General features: G+C 37.3%; 2 protein-coding genes across 2 annotated transcripts in view; both read right to left on the bottom strand.

Annotated features, from left to right (window-relative positions):
- Nucleotides 1-20,647, bottom strand: part of LOC139127983 (uncharacterized) — a 21,223-nt gene extending 576 nt beyond the window's left edge. The window contains exons 1-3 of the mRNA XM_070693840.1: nt 20,635-20,647; nt 15,243-16,139; nt 13,518-13,642 (exon numbers count right to left, since the gene is read on the bottom strand). Of these exons, the coding sequence (XP_070549941.1) occupies nt 13,622-13,642; nt 15,243-16,139 (918 nt within the window). The 5' untranslated portion in view covers nt 20,635-20,647 and the 3' untranslated portion in view covers nt 13,518-13,621. The remainder of the gene's footprint in view (nt 1-13,517; nt 13,643-15,242; nt 16,140-20,634) is intronic.
- LOC139127969 (ATP-dependent DNA helicase PIF1-like) lies at nt 7,569-8,732 on the bottom strand. Its single transcript, XM_070693817.1, has one exon. The coding sequence runs from the start codon at nt 8,730-8,732 to the stop codon at nt 7,569-7,571; it is 1,164 nt and encodes a 387-aa protein (XP_070549918.1).
- Nucleotides 20,648-22,390: the final 1,743 nt, after the last annotated feature.

Below are 22,390 nucleotides of genomic sequence, written 5' to 3'. Positions count from 1 at the left end.
TTATGGAATTATTGGTCCATTAGCTGTTCAATGTACTTCATTACATTATGCGTCCTACATAAAGTTCTTATAAATAACACAGGCAAAGTGAACAATATTGTAATTTGTACAGTATCTGGTTTTTTCTGACACTAATTACCATTCACTAAAGTCATGGTTATATTTGTTAAATGCAACACTAATGCGTTGTGAACAATAATACTTGTTTTATTGTAGTTTAAATGGGCCGGGTTCGAGGCTGTGAGTGGGACTGTCACCGGACGAGGCCACTTAATAGTTAATCAGTATTGGCTTCGCCCTCAGAGCGTTCACATGTGGATAACGTCTGTCCACAAAGCTATTGTTCCCGCCAACGAATAGCAACAATGTCAGACAAAGCACAAAGTTTCCGCGAATGGTGTGAGGCAGCAGGCCTAACGGAGGATACACATGACGTGCTAACTACACAAGGCATCCCATCAACCGATGTCCTGAAGCAGCTCAACAATCAAGACATCATCGGACTTAAACTGCCTATAGGCCAACGCGGACTGCTCCGCTGGGCATGGAACAACTTAGACGCAAAACCGGCAAAACAACAGGCACCTCAAGACCAACCTACACACGGGACAGAAACATCAGGGGCGACTACAAAGTCCCTCGCCAAAGATGAAGAGCTGAACAAACTCCTCGAAGCTTTCAGCAACGACGCGCTAAAAGACATTGTATCGGACCAGCGCACCACATCCCATAGCCCTGCGTACGATGCTGTGTGTTCCGCTACAGCTAATAGCCCCGCTCACCACAGCCCTGCAAAGACCCGTACGTAGAGTTGGTGACTTCAAATCCATTTTTGGACTTGACGTAAAAAGCCAAATTACTGCCGAAATTCAGCGTTCTTGGGCCCAAGTCGTATCCCTGCCTACCTCAGCTACTCGATCGCTTCCAAAAATGCCAGTCTTTTATTCTTTTTTCGTAAATAACCGTCGATGTCGGCAACTCTCTCGCTAGCCCTGCGTACGTACGCAGTGTACGCTGTGCATTCCCTGTGTGCGTTCCTAACACACAGCGTACACTGCGTACGTACGCAGGGCTAGCGAGAGAGTTGCCGACATCGACGGTTATTTACGAAAAAAGAATAAAAGACTGGCATTTTTGGAAGCGATCGAGTAGCTGAGGTAGGCAGGGATACGACTTGGGCCCAAGAACGCTGAATTTCGGCAGTAATTTGGCTTTTTACGTCAAGTCCAAAAATGGATTTGAAGTCACCAACTCTACGTACGGGTCTTTGCAGGGCTGTGGTGAGCGGGGCTATTAGCTGTAGCGGAACACACAGCATCGTACGCAGGGCTACACATCCCAAAATCTAACAAAGGATGAGCGTAAACCATTACTGATTCTGGACCATATAACCACAAAGACTGCTTCGCTGGACTCTTCCGACGAGACGGAACTAGCAGCGGAAGGGGACATGAAGCCACAGTTACGAGTGGAGTGATACGTACCGGCCGCCGCGTACTATGCATATAATATGCATAGTACGCGGCGGCCGGTACGTATCACCCCACTCGTAACTGTGCATGAAGCTAGTTATGCGGACCACCAAGCGTAGACCGAAACCGGACCAAGTTTCCCTTCCTCAGTGGATATCAGCCAACGCCCGAATCTTAAAGACATTGATTAACCGCGGCATGTCCACGAAGGACACATTGGCGTACCTCGATCACACAATTAACATCGGGGATTACGCGCAATCTTTTACGACATCATCAGTTTTATCGTATGATCACGAGTATCGCAAGAAACAGGCGACGGACTCAATCACATGGGGTTCCGTGGACCTCCATTTATCACTGTATCACCTTGATAAACGACAGGCAAACGGAAATACGTTACAAATTCACGCAGCATAAAACTTGGACATACATGGTCGACACACGCCTTCCATTCGGTGCAGCGAAGAGCCCGGAAATTTTCACTCGCATCACGCAAAGTATTACAAGAATGATGCGCAGGAAAGGGTATGATGTCGTCATTGTGTATCTCGATGATTTCCTAATAATCGCGGACTCTAAACTAGCGTGCGAACAAGCATTTAACGCCTTGCAACAACTACTTCAGCAACTTGGCTTTTCCATAAACTTGGGATAAGGTGGTCGAGCCTACGCAATGCTTAACATTCCTAGGGATCGAGATAAACGCGCAGACACGGACTCTGTCCCTAGACGATACCAAGCTACAAGAAGTAAGCGACCTCCTGGAATATTGGCTTCCAAAGCGGCGAGCGACGAAACGCGAGCTTCAGCAATTAATCGGCAAACTCAACTGGGCGGCAAGAGTTATTCGCGGCGGGCGCACATTTTTGCGGCGACTCATCGATGTGACAAATTCGGTCTCACGACAGTCTCATCACATACGCCTTAACAGGGGTGTCTGTAAATGTGGTAACTAGCCATAACGATCAGTAACGACCAGAAACGAGCAGTAACGAGCAATAACGACCTAGAACTAGACAGAACGAGCCAATAACGATCCGTAACGAGCCAAAAAAATTCGATCTGTCCCTAAGTTAAACTACAAGCGCAGTTCCCGCCAAGCTTAGAAATCACGCCCTCTATGACGTTTGGTATTGCCAAAAACTTCTTCAACAGTGCTCATAGAGTAAGCAATAACGAGCTAGAAATAGTAAGTACGAGCCAATAACGAGCAATAAAGAGCAAAATAAAAATGATCTGTCCATAAATTTAACTACAACCGCACTTGCCGCCTGTCCTTTGAAATCCCGCCCTCTACGACATGCTTTGTACAATCTTGAAACCTCTGCAGCAGTGCTCAGTACACGTGGCGTACGACTGAAGCCTGATAAACGTTTTTCGAATAAAAAGAAAAATTCACATTTATTTATGTATTGTTGATATAAAAAAGACAGAAGAGTCAATTCCCAGAGAGATTTGAGCGCGCGTAGTATACGTTTTGCGTTCATGAAATCACACTTGCCTGAACTCTGACCCTTGTCGGCGATCATGGTAGGCCTAAGGGACTGGAGAAAAATTATGAGGGGAGGGTCCCATTTTAAAAATTAAATCCGGAGTCTGTTGGGCAAACCATTGATAAATTCCCCGAAAAAACAAGCGATATCCCTACATTTATATATGTTTGGTAACTGATATATGTGCTTTATAGAAATTTGGAGGTAAGAAGTGCATGTGTGTGCATGAAATATGATTTTTTTCTAATTTTACTCAAGCTGTTGAGCTACTATATGGCAATCTATGAGAAAAGCATGGACTCGTTTTGCGATACAATACTGACTATGTCTTTGCATTTGTAAATGTTGCTCAATTTCAATGTGGTGTTTGGAAGTGAATATTTGAGATTTAAAATTGATATGTGAATTTCAGGCCAAAACTACAACCTCACTTTACATGGTAATCCAGGGATAAACTATAAACAATTTTCCCTTACAAAACACAGGGGAAAGAAATCAGTCCCCTTGGGTGGAGAGGAAGGGGTTTTTGTGCAACGGTTTACTTAATTTGATTTTATTTTGATTATTTTCAAGGGATAAAGCTATTCTTTAAAAGGTTCACGGTATGGGTTTTTTGAGTAAGTAAATTGATGTGCGTCACTATTTTTCATGGAAACACGTTTGAAGTTCACTATTTTTCCTCGGCATCATGTTGAAAAACATTGGCCCTCCCGTCCTATAATTTCTTTTCTATCCCTTAGCATGAGTAATCAATTGGCTCATAGCCTGTCAACATCGGAATAAAGTTGTTGACCTTGATCCCCAACACTTGTGTCTGTCTGTATGTTGTCAGTATAGGCATCATTTAATGTATATAGAAAAATGTTAATAAACAGTCTCACACATATTATGGGCAATCAGAAATTGTAACAAAACAAACAATCTGCTACTCAAATAACAAATCTATTCTTTCACCATTCTCTTTTGCAGAAAATTTTGACATAATTCATATACAAAATAAGCAACTCAAATAACACTATTTCCAATGTTTCATTTCTACTGCACGGTGTGTACCTTTTAATGAAAAGAGCTTCTGTGACAATACTGTGGCTATGGTCTCAATGAGCTCTAAGGCAAGGAGGTCAGCTATATTATCAACATACAACACATCTCGACAGCAATACAGTTTTAAATGTTACACTGCAGAGTAACATTTAAACCTGTGTGCAGATCACTTCAAGCAACTTGAATTCTGAAGCATTTGGTATTCAAGTCAGTCAGTTCACTGGTGAGGCAGAAATGTTCAGTCTTTGTGAGTTTCCAAATACAGGTTGCAGAGTCAATGTTCAATGCTAGGTCATCTTTACTTTCTGTATCACTTGAACTTCCATGTACCACTCCATATAATCAGTCCGGAGTTTGTACAGTGTTTCTGAGAGCTATAATTTCACTACTTTAAAGATCAGCAACTTTGTAAGTCAATTCCTAACAGAGTTAATCACATTGTTGCTTGTGAAGCACTTCAACAAACACAGATAGCATTTAATCATTTCAAAGCTCCTCTCCCAATGTGTATAACAGGGCCGTAACCTGACAGGACCTAGGTAACCAAGGGCAGGGCTCAAAATTAACATTTTTGCATAGTAGTCAGCTTTGACCACTGACTTCAAAAATTGGTATTCTGCTGAGTAAACTTGGTGATCAACATTTGTTTAATACAATAAAATACATTTTTACATGTCATGATATTCAATGAAGTTTGAGTGTATTTTTATTGCTGTAAGTAACTTGTCACTTTTTCAATTGCCAAAGTATTAAAACAAATGATGGAAAATAGGTTGCTGCAACACATAAATATTCATGTGTTTGAAAAAAAATCGACTCACAAAAGAGCTACGTGTGGTACATACATGACTGATGCAACCATTTTGAAATCAATGTTAATGAAATGTGATGGAGCAAAAAATACATTTACGTAAACATTCCAAAACCATTTACAAAGTGTAGAACAGGTTGTGAAGTTTGCTACCAAATTTCCATCTGTTACGCAATGAACCACTTTGAATTACAGTATGAACCAGGTCAATGCATTTTCTGCCTCTCACAGCTGAGAATGGTCTGCTGAATACAGGTAGTCAATTGAGACTACCATTTTGCAAAGTTTGTAGTCTCTGCAGAGAAATTGGTAGTCACTTGACACCACACAAACCGCTAATTTTGAGCCCTGTAGGGTATGGATAAATTTTTTTTCTTTTAGCAATTGCTAAATACAACTAGATATGTATGTCTGTGTGCAGTAAATTGTTATAGTTCTAATGAAAATGTTCACCTTGTACAATAAACATAGCATCACATGATCTTGTCTCTCCTTTAGTTTCAAAATGGTGAACATTTACAGTATACAGACACATATGAAATATTCCTTTTTACCTCTGAAATATGAGGAACACACTGAAGACTATTTCACAGCTCTAAAAATGCTAATAAAATCTTTTATTCACCACTGTGGAATTCTTCACCTTCTAAATGTATAGCAGAACACCAATATTTGTCAGTTAAGCAATTTTTGAAATAGTAAGCTTATCGTTCAACTTTAGTGATGCATCCCTTAGTGTAGATCTGTCCATACATTAGTATCGTTGGAGCTCTCCAATTTTAATGATTGGCAATACCACATGTCATATACATTGTTGGCTGATGTCAGAATTAATAGGCAGTCAGTGATAAACAAACCACATATTGTGATAAAAATGTGTCATGGAAGTAAATGTTTACACAAGTAATGTTTAATTTTACCTGTGCTACCCTATAACCTCCTTCACAGTAAACACTCATAACACTTTGGGAAGTAAAATGGTGAATTTTGATGAATGCTATGTTGCTATATCAATATATACTATTACTTGTGTGAAAAATTCTACCACAGTGTGCCCTCTCACATACACCATTTCAAAAATGTTTTAGTCAATTTGAGGATTCATAAACTTTTACATGTCATCCCTATTCCTATACCTTTACATGTACTATGGATAATAGTCTAACTTCACCATAGTTAACTTTTTTAAGACAGTGGTGTTTCATATTTGATCACAGCACACACTGTTTTGTGATTATTTGCTGTACCTCTTTCAGGCTACGGCCCTGTTACACAAAGCATGCACACACAACACACACACACACATGCACACACAACACACACACACACATGCACACACACATGGGGGCCCGTATCAATCTGTCCTCCCCATCTTTTTTTTATTTTCATATTCATCAGAACAGGTTAACAATTTGAGATGACCATGCATGTATACAACTTACACTTCAATACTAATTCTTTATGGAAGTTGAAGTGTTTTGAAGTGTTTTTATACAATGTTTTATATTTATATGGTGAATCAAAGTTAAGCTTCAGTAAATGATATATCTACATATACAACTTCAAATTCAAGTGATGGTCACTCATAATATTTTCACTCGAATCACCAATAATCTGTTGAGCAACAACATATTTACTCATTTATGTTCTACACCAAGAAATGTTTGCCTGAAAGCTTCTACTTTGTAAAATGCAGGTCTGTAAGTTACCTATCCCACATACAGCATAATCATGTATCACAAGGTTATCTATCATCACAAAGATAAACAGCTAACATGACAAGTCAACATGCATTTAAATCTTCAGGCAAAGAGCGTTGTGAAAACTAAAATAAGTTTGTGTAACTTCGACACCAACACTGTGTACATTTTTTACATAAACATGGTCAATCAATGTTCCACTTTCTGTTGTTGATTCTGAAACACACTGAGTAAATCCTCTCTGCTCCAGCAATTTTAGCACAGATGAAGACACAAATATATTTTCATTGAAATCACCTATGATAATGTTGCCACCAGGTATCTTCTCCATTTGTATCACCAATTGCAACAGATTTCTCCTGAACACATTAGCTTTATAAGATTTAGGTCTATATATAACAGCTACAGTCAATTTTCTCTCTTTCACATAGAATGCAAGATATTCCAAATTCGTAACAGACAATTCCAAGATTTCAATGGATTGATCCACACTAGAATAAACACCTACTCCACCATGTGACTGCTGCTTCAAATCAGATGTCATGGGGTCAGACGTATCATAAGAGCATGTCCTTGGTTTGTGGTGAAATGCAAAACCCCTTAATTGTAAAGCAGTCAGTGTATCCACATTAGGTAGCCAAGTTTCTGTCAAGCAAATGAAGTCTGCTTTCAAAAATTTGTCATCATTTTTAAGATCTCCAATATGTGAGTAAAGACCCTCTATGTTATGCAGTATGATCATGCATGAATTTTCTATCTTAGAATTTGTTTCTGACACAGTTATGAACCTTCGCATGCTTGATAAGGCAGAATCAATCTTTTCATTGCAATATATAGTAGATTCTTTGAAATCTGTAATAGTCAGTCCACTTAGAGACTTTACTCGACTCAAGGCTACATAAGCTTGTCCTGGTTGGAACATTTTATCTAATGATACTACAGCTTCATCTACAGTTAATCCTTGCACTTTATGTATAGTACTAGCCCACGCGAGCTTGAGTGGGAATTGACGCCTTATACTTCCGCAATTATTGATTCTATCTTCCTAAAACTTGATAGGTGTACTGTTTTCTGGTATTGATGATAATATCTCTATATGGCTACGCAGTTTTGCACCAACTTTTATATTGTCAAAAAGAACATATACAGTAGATGGAAAACTCTCATTTGGCTTCACAGATATATCAGACACAAATCCAAAAACACCATTCACCAGACCATCAGAGACATCAATATTCTTTGTTAACATCACACGAGCACCTACAGCCAATGTCAGAGTCTTTGCCAAATTAGTATTGTACACCTTACGATGTTGCCCTCTTACTTTGATTAATTTCTTTGGTTTAGGATCTCTAGAATAGTCCTGTGCCTCAATACACCTTATATTTGAACATACAGAATGAAGCTTTGCGATATTACATTCATCAACTTTTTTGTTTGTTGCAAAAATATGAATACCATTACCCTCCTCTCCAGTTTCACGAGTGTGAAGCATTTGAACTACAGTAGGATGCAAATCCTCTGATCTCTTTCTTGTTCTAATCATATTTAATGTCTCAGCAAACTTGGAGTCTTGCTGTCGTACTATATCAGTCAGTTCAGCAATGGAGAAATAATCATTCCAAAGGTCAACTCCTTCATTGTTCACATACAATGCCTGTCCTTTCACTGGTGGTAACTGGTAGAAATCACCTACACCAATCACAGATACACCTCCAAATGGCAACTGGTTACCAGTATGTTTGATTTGTCTCAATCTTCCATGCACGTAACTAAGTAGTCTCTTATCCACCATAGAGATTTCATCAATAATGAGAATCTGTAGAGTACCCAGTTTACACCGAAGTGTGTTTATTTTCTCCTCTCCTAGTGGTTGGTATGGCAATTTAGCATTGATTGGTATAGAGAAGGTACTGTGTATGGTGGTTGCATCTATGTTAAATGCTGCTACACCTGTCGGTTCTGTCAACAGAACAGATACACTGTCTGGATTTGGTAGAATATGAGCCAAAATTCTTGCTGCTTCATAGCACACAGCTTTGATAAGATGAGACTTTCCTGTACCTGCACCGCCAGTGAGAAACATATGAAAAGCTTCAACACTATTTCCATTCACTTTCTTCACACACCATTGTCGTACAGTGTAAAATATCTCTTGCTGTCTAACATTTAAAGATCTCAGAAATAATATAGCTTCATTTCTAGACATTCCGCATTGGTGATACAATTCGGTACATTGAATTTTCTATTCATTATCAAGTAAATCTGGAATAGCATCATCATTCTCTCCTTCATCAGGCACATGCTTTTCTTTTCTTTCTTCCAAACTTTCTAATCTATTCGATTCACTTTCCGGATGAATTTGAGCCCATGCATCTTCTAAAGTATCACTTCTTTGAAGAATTTTCTCTGCTGCATCTATTACATCAGCTTCCTTTTCAAACACTGCTCTATTCCTTTGAACTATACTTTTTACACTTTCTAGAGCTTTCCGTCCACACTTCACAGCACCAGTATGATAGAAATCTTCAAATGACTCAAAGCTGTCAGGTTTCAAGTGCACATCTGTTCGGTAAGGCAAGAACAGTGGAAGATTACTTTGATAATACTTCTCTGCTTGTTTGACTGGTGAAAATCGTGCATATCTGACAACTGCTGGTGCAGTTCGAGTTCTTTTCTTCATATAACCAAGACCATTTTTCAATACAGCTACATTCTTCTGTGACAATGTATTTGAGACCTCTGATGACGACATAATTCTGTACTCAGAAACAAAACTAGCAAGGCACATTTCATCAAATTTATCTCCATCTGGTCTGTTTTATAACGATCTATAATGCTAGTCATCCAGATATCCTCCTCATTGAGATCACATCCATCACTCTTCATTTGCAGAACTTCAAGAGGTAAACTCATTTTGATGGGATTGTCCCCAGTTGGGATAAACTGCACTTTCCTTGACCCTTCTTTTAATCTCAAGTTGCACACTCTATAGACTGCTTCTTTGCGCACTTACTTCTCGATCTGTAATGTATGCAAATCCCAATCGTTTCAGCGCTAACTTAGCATCTATGTTATTTTCTTTTGAAGCCTCTCTCTGTGCATGGTCCAACAATAAACCCATTTCTCTTTCAGCTTTGGATATGTAACTAATGATGTACACAATGCAACTATATGCATCAATAACAAATCGTATATCCATATTTGCATTCCAACATCGCAGAAGATCTTTATTATACTGATTTACCCAAACATCGCTTGAGTCCCTTTTCAAAACCACACTAGTTCTTGTAGTTAGTACACTATATGCTCTCTCAAAAAGATCTTGATTTAGTCCAATACTAGCAAACAAAGCATCAATTGTTTCGAAACTTTTTTCAGGATCTGAAAGTGCAGTCCACATCCTAGTGAGGATTATCTTAGCCTCAGCTTTATTCAGTGCTTTTGGTACTTGTTGTGCATCAAGTTCATTTATGTCTATGTGTTCAGCTGAAGTATGAGAGCAAGTTGAATCTATTCCTTTGACTAAATTAGTATCATCACTATCAGACTCTCTTTTGCTTTCAGTCCAACAATTTTCACTATCAGCTCGAGCAATAAATGCTTCTTTTGAGGGAGGCCGTGGTAAATTGAATCTACAATCAGTACCTTGTTTTCTACAAGATTTAGAATGTCGTTTACTGTGTTTTTGAACACTGTTTACAATGTCATGAAGCTCTTCATCATTTTCTGCAGAGGGCATTTCACAAGTTATGTACTTGTCTACAAATGCTGTTACCTCATAATCATCATTTCTATCCACTATTGGTGCATTTTTCACCCAGAACAGACAATGAGTATGTGATGAGCCACGTTGCTGAAACTCAACTCGATAAAAGTAGTCTTCAATCTGACCAATAGGTTCTGCTGGTGACATAATTACATGTGCCAAAAAGTAGGGTTGTTACAGGGTTGTTTCTCAACACAGCACATTTCTCTGACCAGTCGAGCTCTTCTGCCGTGCGACCATCACCTTCTGCCTCAAGAATACTATCAATCATCTCAGGCCATCTCATATCAGCTGATGAAAATGAGCAAAACCATGTTGGAATACCTAGCTGCCTTACCATTGCAAAGAGATCTTTCTGTGCACTTTGCCAAAAAGGTGGTGTTCCTCGAATTGGTCTCAGAAATTTGTAACCCTCATCATAATTCAAAATCTTCTTCAGTGACTCTTCATCTGTTAGAGTTGCTGATGTAACAGTTTCACCACAAGTTTTGCTTGACCCTTTTCGCATTGCTATGGACACATTTGACACAACTTGTTGAACCTCAGATAAAAACTGAGAATAAAATATGAAATCAGTGTTTCTGGCAAATCTGCTGTCCACATTCATTAACCGAGTATGAAGATATCGAGCAAGTGTTATTTTGACTTCACGCTTGTCTTGAAAAGTTGGTGACCCTGTTGGGAACAATACAGGGAAAGATTTTGCTTCATTACTTTCGTCCATTAATACTTCGACTGGATTATTTCCTTCTCCAGGAGCTACACAATAGATTTTATCGAAATGTTGATCAAGAACTTCCTGTGCTATGTCAACAGGTTGAAGACAGGTGTCAACAAACATTCCACGCTCTTTTTCAATATTATTATCTTCCTCTGATTCTGTATCATCATCATCACTCATAATTCCTGTGTCACTTTCATTAGAAGTGCATTCATTTTTTGATTCATTCTCTTCTGGGATTCTTGATAATGAATTCCTCCAACTATTATTGAAACGTATATCTCTGTACCACTTGTTTTTCATCATTAGATATTCAAGTGCGTTTTTTATTTTCAAGTCATTAACATATTGATATTGATAGTGACCTTTATAACTGAGTTTCCGTTTCAATTTAACCCTAATCATTTGATCATCTGACTCCTGTCGCGGCAAAACAGATGTACTTTTCTCTAAACTAGATGGAACACATACAACGGGTCCATGTACACCATTCTGGCCACCTTTAGGTAGTGCTAACATTTTCATGAATGGAATATGCAAAGCTATCAAATGTTGTTCAAGGGAATTTAAGCATTTCAATTCCTGAGGAATACTCATTGTGTGAAGGTTATTTGCTGCAGCTTCAGCTGGCATTGTCCCATTCAACAGTTTCTGATGACATGTGTAACAGTTTCCGATGACATGTGTAACATATCCATAACTCATGTTCTTTCTGTCTTAAATATAAACAGTCATTATCACACATATCTGAACATTTGTGAAAATCAAAACACCTTTTGGCCACTTGTGCTGCAAAACCTCCTCTCTTTGAATATATGTTTTGTTTACATTGCAAAACTTGATTTTTGAAAAGTAGTCGATAGCAAACTCTACATACATAGTTAGGGCCTTGTGCAGTTTCATTACGAAACATATTTATTACACTTCCTATATTCTTTCTCTCATTTGCTTTCGATTTTCTAGCAGCATACACTTTATGTTTTGTCTCTTGTTTGTAGTACTCACTATCTCTATATTTCAAACTATATAGGGTTTTCACAGCTGCTCGATGAGACTCATTGTCTTTATACTTTTTAATACTTTGTGCTTTCACAGCTTCCCTGTGAGATTCATTATCTTTATATTTCTTTATACTCTGTGCTTTCACAGATTCTCTATGAGACTCATTGTCTTTATACTTTTGGATGCTCTGTACTTTCACACCTTCTCTATGAGACTCATTGTCTTTATACTTTTGGATGCTCTGTGCTTTCACACCTTCTCTATGAGACTCATTGTCTTTATACTTCTGGATGCTCTGTGCTTTCACACCTTCTCTATGAGACTCATTGTCTTTATACTTCTGGATGCTCTGTGCCTTCTCTATAAGACTCATTGTCTTTATATTTCTGGATGCTCTGTGCTTTCACAGCTTGCCTGTGAGACACATTTTTGTACTTTATAATACTTTGTGCTTTTGTATCTTTTTTATCCAAACTGTTGACATGATACCTAGTAACTCTATAGAGTTTCTTCTTCTCATGAAATTTAATATTACTCCTATACTGTTCTTGTTCCCTTTCTAATTTTCGCTGTTTGACCTTAGGTCTATATTTAGTATTTACACATTTCCGTTTTCTATTCAACAGTTTGTCTGCCATTGATGTGCAAGTCTCAGCTGGTACCATGCTTTTCTCATATTTGTGTACTCCTTTAACACTTGGAGATATATGTGTATTGGTCTAAATTTGTTGAAACTTTGCCTGATTTTCAGTAGTAGTGTGTAATGTATTCTCCAAATCATGTCTGCATTCACATATCTCAATACCTCGAGGTTTAACACACTCCACAAATTCATAGTGTACACCTATACAGTGTTTCAGATATATAGATTTGCCAGTGATTTCAGAGTGCTCTGAAAGCTGTCTACTGGAATATTTCAGCCATTTACCACCACTAAAAGTGCACATATCAGTTTTGAAAAGAGCCGATGCTACAAGAATTTCAATTTCGGTTGCCCATGTACCCAAATATTGCATGTTTGATTTCACAAGATAATCCGAAACTGATTCATACTCTGACCTTAAATGTGAATGGAATACTGAAGCATTATCCTTTAGATGATTAACAATAGCCTTTCGCATTATTTCATGATTACTCTCAGAACCAGAGATTGCATATGACAGAGCTCTAAAGAAAGAGTTCCCACCCTCCTTAATTGCCTTCGTTCTGCATGGTTCACCAATTTCATAACATTCATTTTGGTATAAATGTGTCTGACTTACATTCTTTATTCCAAGTTCAGTACACAGACTTTCACAAAGCTCAAAGTCCAAAGGACAATATAACTGTGGAGTTCTTTCACTTCTTACAATAATGACATCGTTATCACACAGCCTTCCCGTGTTACTTTCATTGTAAACACTATCAGACTCAATACTAACATTAATTCCTGTCACTTCAAATTGTTCTTTCATATCAAGTCCCATAGAATGTGCTAAATTACAGCAATATTCATACACTACCTTAATACTGCTCAACCGTATCAGTACACTTGTTCCATCAGGTATAACCATGCCATTTGAATCTCTTGAGTGACTGTCAAATACGTAATACATGTTGTCTGTCTTCAAAACAGCAAATGCAGAACCTCCAAAAATAACAAAACATGAATCGTATTCTGTCAATGTCATCTCTAGCGCTCGATCAAAATTCATAAGGAAACCTTCCAAATTGGAGTCTACACCTATCATACCACTTACAGATGGGCCTATCCTCAATGTGAACAGTCTATCAAGTAATTCAATTGAACGAGGTAGTTCATTCACTAAAAGATACTCATTAGTGATATCTGTAGATTGCTGCACAAAACCATACAATTCATTTCCTGTTCCATTACTGTATGGCTCAGAGATTTGGGGACAAGATTTCATGGACTACAAGAAGTGGGATAAATCAGCAATTGAAAAAACTCACCTCAAATTTTGTAAGAACATTTTACAGTGTAATAGACAAGCTTGTAATGCCGCTGTGAGGGGTGAACTAGGACAATTCCCACTTCTACTTGAGATCAAACTTAATATTGTTAAACACTGGCTTCATATCGTACAACTGCCACATTATAATCTCGCTAAAGAAGCTTTTCTGGAGCAAATGGTAAACAACACTAACAATAGATCCTGGTTTAACTGTTTAAGTGCTTTAATTAAAGACAATGGAATGGACTTTCTCCTTGATAAAGCTCCATCACTTAAACACCACAAAGTTATAACTGGATTAATGAAAACAAATTTAACAAACAATTATGAAGTCTTTTGGAAAAAATTGATCACTGATGAAAATAGTAAACTAAGAATGTATGCCAAAATAAAGCATAATTTTAGATTAGAACCCTACTTAACACAGTTACAAGGTGAGAAAAGAAAATTACTCACCAAACTTCGCATTAGCAATCATGATCTAGCAATTGAAAAAGGAAGACACACTGTTCCAAAAACCCCAATTACTGAAAGATACTGCAATCAGTGTAACACCAACAGTATTGAAGATGAAACACACTTTTTATTAGTCTGTCAGAAATACAAAGTCCAAAGAAAGAACTTTTTCAGTAAAATCAACTTCCCAAACGACAATACTGAAAATCAGCTTATTTCTCTACTAACAAAACAAGAGTTCTCTTTTAATGAACAACTTGCAGATTATATTTTTACTTTATACAAACAAAGAAATACCTAGTTATATTTATTATTAGCTACAATTATTATACTGTAATACTTTATCTTTATTGAAGAAAATTTTAACTTATTTTTGTATCACACTTTTATTGCCACAAATGTGATGTAAATCCTATATTTACAAGCAAGCAATAAAATATTATTATTAATATTATTATTATTTCCTGTTCGCAGAATCATATCAAGATCAAGTGTATTCCATAAACTCACATGCTTAGTTTTATTGTACAATACAGAAACACAGCTGTTTGCAACACACTGCTTCCCACTATTTTCTCCAAATTGAGTATGATGCCGATTAAAACTGCCCTGTACTGTTAATTGTGATGAATGCATCGTTGGAACTTTTTAATTGTGTACTTTCTGACTATCTGAGACATCTTTGGTTTTCCTATCAGTTTCATTCAACAGCAATGTATCTCTACCCTTATGGGCGCATTCATTGACACCTTTCTTCTCATGTGCGTTAATACATGTATCTGTGCTTCGACAGAGCATGTCATCAATGATCATTACCTTATCACGTGATGCCTTATGTGGCAGTCTATCTTCGTTGCAAAGAACATCATAATCATACTCAGTGATGTCACCACAATGTACATATTCAATGCCTTCGAAGTTCACAGGCGAACTGTTTGCAATGCAATACATTTCCTTTCCATCATCCGAGTTGGTACTCACAATATTCAAATCTTTGATGAAAGTTTTTCCAATAACATTTGAGTCCACAGTTACACTTCCAATGTCATCTGATACTTTTCTAATGTTCGATTCAACATTTGCAATTTCATCTGAGTGTTTTCTCTTTCGACTATCCTGTGATATTTTTATATCATCAGTCTTCAATGGATCCACAGCAGTAGTAGCAATTTTATCTGCTAATTTTTTCCTGTTTGCATTTTTGAATGATATTTCCAGTTCCAATTTGTTATTAGTGTCATTGTTCTTTATTGGCATGTCCCGAGGGACATCATTGTGATTCATTGGTGTGTCCTGAAGGACGTCATTGCAATTCATATTTGTGTCCCAAGGGACGTCATCGAGATTCATTTTTGTGTCCCGAGGGACGTCGATGCCATTCATTTGCAAGTCCCGAGGGACATCATTCTGACTCATTTGCGTCTCCCGAGGGACGTCAATGCCATTCATTTGCAAGTCTCGAGGGACATCATTCTGATTCATTTGCGTGTCCCGAGGGACGTCAATGCCATTCATTTGCAAGTCCCGAGGGACATCATTCTGATTCATTTGCGTGTCCCGAGGGACAATGTTTTCCAGAGTTTGGATATCCCGAGGGATATGTTTTAGTGCGGCACTTGCATTCAGGACACGGCCAGAGGTTGGCATGGTGCCGCCCATGCTCAACCTATTCTTCTTCATGGCCTCACTCCTCCAATTCTTCTTCCTGGGCATCTGAAAAATATTTAAATACGGCATTAATACCATGAAATGCTACTTTACAACTAGAAATCATACCATTACAACTGTAAAGTGTGTATATATACACACACACACACACACACACACACATATATATATATATATATATATATATATATATATATATATATATATATATATATATATATATACACTATACATATATACATATATATACATATATATATATATATATATATATATATATATATATATATATATATATATATATATATATATATATATATATATATATATATATATATATATATATGGTATATATACATACACACACCGGAGTGTATATATACACATACACACAGATACAGACAGACAGATGGACAGATGGACATACAGAGGGAAGGACAACGATAAACAGACACACACACACACACACACACACACCACACACACACACACACACACACTTTCTATCCTGGTTCGGTAACACTGCTGGTGGACAGAATTGTCCCCGAGGTTATCGTTCGCCCAGTTAAAGCGATGAAATTCGTTTCTTCGCTTCGATAAAGTGTGTATGTGCGATGTATGATAGTGAGCATGCGTGCGTGACTGCTTCACGAACTCTACAACGTGTTGAAAGGTCTCAGTCAGAAAAATGTAACAACTTAGCCGGCTATTGAACCACTCTTTTTTGGGAGTGGAGATTTAGCCGACTGGTTCTGTCTCAGGCCTCTCAGCTAGGCGACTGATGCCGTATGTTGTGGGTTCGAATCCGATTGAAAACTATCCGTATTTTCTATCCTGGGTCGGTAACACTGCTGGTGGACAGAATTGTCCCCGAGGTTATCGTTCGCCCAGTTAAAGCGATGAAATTCGTTTCTTCGCTTCGATAAAGTGTGTATGTGCGATGTATGATAGTGAGCATGCGTGCGTGACTGCTTCACGAACTCTACAACGTGTTGAAAGGTCTCAGTCAGAAAAATGTAACAACTTAGCCGGCTATTGAACCACTCTTTTTTGGGAGTGGAGATTTAGCCGACTGGTTCTGTCTCAGGCCTCTCAGCTAGGCGACTGATGCCGTATGTTGTGGGTTCGAATCCGATTGAAAACTATCCGTATTTTCTATCCTGGGTCGGTAACACTGCTGGTGGACAGAATTGTCCCCGAGGTTATCGTTCGCCCAGTTAAAGCGATGAAATTCGTTTCTTCGCTTCGATAAAGTGTGTATGTGCGATGTATGATAGTGAGCATGCGTGCGTGACTGCTTCACGAACTCTACAACGTGTTGAAAGGTCTCAGTCAGAAAAATGTAACAACTTAGCCGGCTATTGAACCACTCTTTTTTGGGAGTGGAGATTTAGCCGACTGGTTCTGTCTCAGGCCTCTCAGCTAGGCGACTGATGCCGTATGTTGTGGGTTCGAATCCGATTGAAAACTATCCGTACACATACATACATACATAAATACATTATATATAAATAGATGGACAGACATATAATACATACTGATAGACATACAACAATACATAAATGGTGGCAAATAAATACAAACCAATACATATACTTACACACATACAGGCAGACAGTCATGAATGCATGCATGCATGCATACATACAGTCATGCATGAATGCATGCATACATACATCTATGCATGCATATATGCATAGATGAAGCTTTTCTGGAGCAAATGGTAAACAACACTAACAATAGATCCTGGTTTAACTGTTTAAGTGCTTTAATTAAAGACAATGGAATGGACTTTCTCCTTGATAAAGCTCCATCACTTAAACACCACAAAGTTATAACTGGATTAATGAAAACAAATTTAACAAACAATTATGAGGTCTTTTGGAAAAAATTGATCACTGATGAAAATAGTAAACTAAGAATGTATGCCAAAATAAAACATAATTTTAGATTAGAACCCTACTTAACACAGTTACAAGGTGAGAAAAGAAAATTACTCACCAAACTTCGCATTAGCAATCATGATCTAGCAATTGAAAAAGGAAGACACACTGTTCCAAAAACCCCAATTACTGAAAGATACTGCAATCAGTGTAACACCAACAGTATTGAAGATGAAACACACTTTTTATTAGTCTGTCAGAAATACAAAGTCCAAAGAAAGAACTTTTCAGTAAAATCAACTTCCCAAACGACAATACTGAAAATCAGCTTATTTCTCTACTAACAAAACAAGAGTTCTCTTTTAATGAACAACTTGCAGATTATATTTTTACTTTATACAAACAAAGAAATACCTAGTTATATTTATTATTAGCTACTATTATTATACTGTAATACTTTATCTTTATTGAAGAAAATTTTGACTTATTTTTGTATCACACTTTTATTGCCACAAATGTGATGTAAATCCTATATTTACAAGCAAGCAATAAAATATTATTATTATTATATTATATGCATGCATGCATGCATGAATGCATAAATACATATATACATACATACATTCATGCATACATACATACATACATACAAAAGCATTCACTCACATGTATACATGCATGCCAACATACATACATACACAGTCCTCTTCTAGTTGATCTCAACTATGCGAAGGTTTGGAGAGTACAATGCATCGTTACAGTTGGTTGAATTACTTTTCAGATCAAAGAATCATCAAGGGATGTCAAACATTGCGACACTGAAGTTCCCATGACAGCATCATAAGGAAAATTGCACATTATTCCACGGTATACTTTCATTATCTTGTGATATAAATATAGCCTTACAACACTTTTACAATGACTGACAAGAACTCTCAAATTGTTTATAAACATGTCCATTTCATTCCCTTACAACACCCAGCCCCCAACCTCCCTCAAAATATGTGAAACACACAAAACTAAACAATCCATTTAACAAACAAAATCAACACTTTGCCACATTTAATCTACTGCAACTGCACATCAGAACGTATCCACAGCATGACTCTTTGCATGACAATCAAACATTACTATGGAAACATTACTATATATACCTAACCATCATCAGTACCAAAATCAAACAGTGGTGATAGTAAACTTTTCATAACAAATACAATAAACGCAAAATGAATATTACTGCTGATTTCATTGCCTGATATTAGGCCACATTACATCAATATTTTGCCAAAACTACTCAAAGACCAAAATGTAATACACTATTAGTTCACACAAGTCAGAATTTGCTCTTTACCCAATATAATACAATAGTATGAGAGGCCCTGACATATCACAGGTAACAGGCAGTGTATATCTTCATACTTCCCATCCTATTTAGCAAGCACTGCAATGCACCAGCCTGACAATGGGCTTGCTCAGTGTCGATCACCCTAGTGATAACCCAGCTTCAGTGTGATAACCCACTCACTAAGAACAGAACTCTTGCATTATACCTATAGTTCATGATCACTACTCAAAATTAAATATTTCTCACAATATGAATATATAACATTTTAAGGCACATTTTATTGTACAAACTTGTTACACAAATGTTAATACAGCTCTATCTCAAAAGTTTTTTCATGACCTGCCAAAGAAGTTATTTTCCACGCCTTATCACAACAGCTTACCAGCACTTTAGTTTTATGCTGTGCAATGCACAAAGTACATGTCAACCACTCCCTTTCACCTACCTTTAGACAAAACAACCTACCTATGAAATTGGTTGAATGTAACTTTTGATGTATCTAAACTTTTATCAAAAGCTATAAATATGAAGTCTATCTAAACTACAGGAACTGCAAAGCCCATTACAATTAAAGTGGTTTACTTTGACCTGTTTCCATTAGACAAAGTAGACATATTATCCAAATCAAGGTGTTGCCAACACAGTCACATGCAATTTTCATCAAAGCTTTAATATGAGTCAATCATTAAAAAATCAATGTCTACCAGGCAACAGATATAGTCAAAGGAACACCACCCAATCAACACACACTACCTCTGCTAGGCTACATACAAGAAATCCAAGTTGTATTTCTTTACTATACTTCCAACTGAAGTAAAGTTTGTCTTGACATATTCTGTCGTATCGACGCAAAATCAAGATAGTGCTAAGACAACAGTATCACCAGCACGAAATACTCGTCACTCTATATACAGAACATTTCCACAACTTATTGTTGACACAACTGAATGTAAAATACCCAGAAGGAAACAGATATATTTCACGATACAAAACTGCCAATCTCACTATCATTAACAAAGAACCATTACTTTGAACACATTTTTTTCACCGTCCATTTCTGCTGTCTTGGAATATTGCGCAATTGAAAACGCCATGTGACTGAACTCAAGACACCATATTGGAAGATCGCGAACCCATTTTAATGTTTCAAAATCTCCTTCGGAATCAAAAATTTCCGCTATATAATTACTGTCGAGTGTTGTACGAACTCCCAACACACATCGACACATAGTCTAAACCTCATGCATAAGTTTCCTAAGGTCTAAAATTCGAATCAATCGGCAGTAAAAAATAGACATGTGAACATACTTACCTTGAGTTGAACTTCATCTGAGAGATGTCGACTCGTTTTCGGATTTTCGAAACATGTCTTCAGGCGATTTTTAAATATATAACGTGAATACCCTGCATATTAAGTGACACTTTACCGGTACACTTGTTTAGTATGTTCAGTTTTTTACTGAACAGCAATGTAAATAATGCTGGAACTTTAAAATCGGCTTCGGTTACCCGAATACTAAACGTGTAATCCTAAACTGATTCAGAACCCGGCGCCTTTTTTAATGAACGCAATGCATTCCCAAAACATTTTCCATTCTGTCCTCTTGGTGGCGTCAGCCTGGACTGAAATTTCAATAGTTAAAGGGGAAGTTCACCAAGGGTGATTTTTACATATGTGCTGGCTTTGTGGTCACTAACCCCGGAAAAGCTATTTTTGCCATTTATAACTTGCAAGATTTTTTACAAAAAAGATAGAAATAGTACAGGAAGTTGCCCATGTAATTTGAATCATGGGAAAAAGCGCCAAGCTTGGAGCTTGCATAATGTGATATGGAAGGGACCATTTTCCCATGGGTATGGCATTGTCCACTCACCCATGCTTAAACCAGGCTGTGCGTATTTACATAATTTTTGTTTATACTGTTTATCCTTGCATAAACAATGAATCACTTATAATAAACTTTCCACTGTCAGATTTTGTGTTGCTGTTTACTACTGTGTTACTGTGAGTGGACAATGTGGGGGCCATACCTGTCCGAAGATGGTCCCTTCCATATCACATTATGCAAGCTCCAAGTTTGGAGCTTTTTTCCCATGATTCAAATTACATGGGCAACTTCCTGTACTATTTTATCGTTTTTTGTAAAAAATCCTGCGAGTTATAAATGGTGAAAACAGTTTTTCCTGGGTAAATGACCACAGAGCTATTACATATGTAAAAATCATCCTTGGTGAACTTCCCCTTTAAACATACACTTTCAAAACTAAGTTGTACCCAATGTAAATTACAGGTCTGGTTTATGATTGACAGGCAAAAATATGGGGCTACAATTATACCTGTAATTGAACATGTAATGCATATTCATCCCACTCTTTAAAAATATAGGGATAACTATGGCATTCAATTCCTTCGACAAAACTGCTATTCTCTACAAATTTGATAGGAAATTAGACCTTAAAATATCATATCTTGTACCACAGGTCTGATTTTTAGTATACAGGAATAACTTAGCAATACAATTTTTTTGACAAAATGTCATGTGACCTTCATGACCTTTGACCTTGAATATACGTATATGTCCATAACTCAGTAACCACAAGTGCTACAGACAGACTTCATATGTGGTGTGATGGGAGACCTTATGACACTGCATCGTGTACTTCATTAATTATGCGCACAATCTAAATTTTCTTTTGCTCTGATGCGGCCACTTGTGTCGAAACCCGGTCATCGCTGCTTGCAGCTACATTTATTATTGTTGTTGTTGTTGTTCCGCCAGCTATTCATGCTTGCCTTTCGAACACTGTTATACCAGATGACTTCCAATTTGGCACATAGGTAAAACTCAAAAACCATATTTTTCTTTTTCGTTACCATGGCATCAGGTCACATGACCTTCCATCAATCTTAGATTTAAACTTTTAAATCCCTCTCATTTGCATAAATATTCATCTATCAAAATTCCACGAGGTCATTTTGTTGACCATATAGCCATGCTCCTTTATCCCAAAAATCAAGGTCATAGGTCTTGCCGATTTTGAGAAGAAGATTTTTAAAGTATTATTTT

The sequence above is a fragment of the Ptychodera flava genome, unplaced genomic scaffold, assembly GCF_041260155.1.
Source record: "Ptychodera flava strain L36383 unplaced genomic scaffold, AS_Pfla_20210202 Scaffold_40__1_contigs__length_1388640_pilon, whole genome shotgun sequence".
Taxonomy (NCBI): domain Eukaryota; kingdom Metazoa; phylum Hemichordata; class Enteropneusta; family Ptychoderidae; genus Ptychodera; species Ptychodera flava.
The sequence above is the reverse complement of the archived record's forward strand: the minus strand, read 5'-3'. Positions and strand labels throughout refer to the sequence as shown.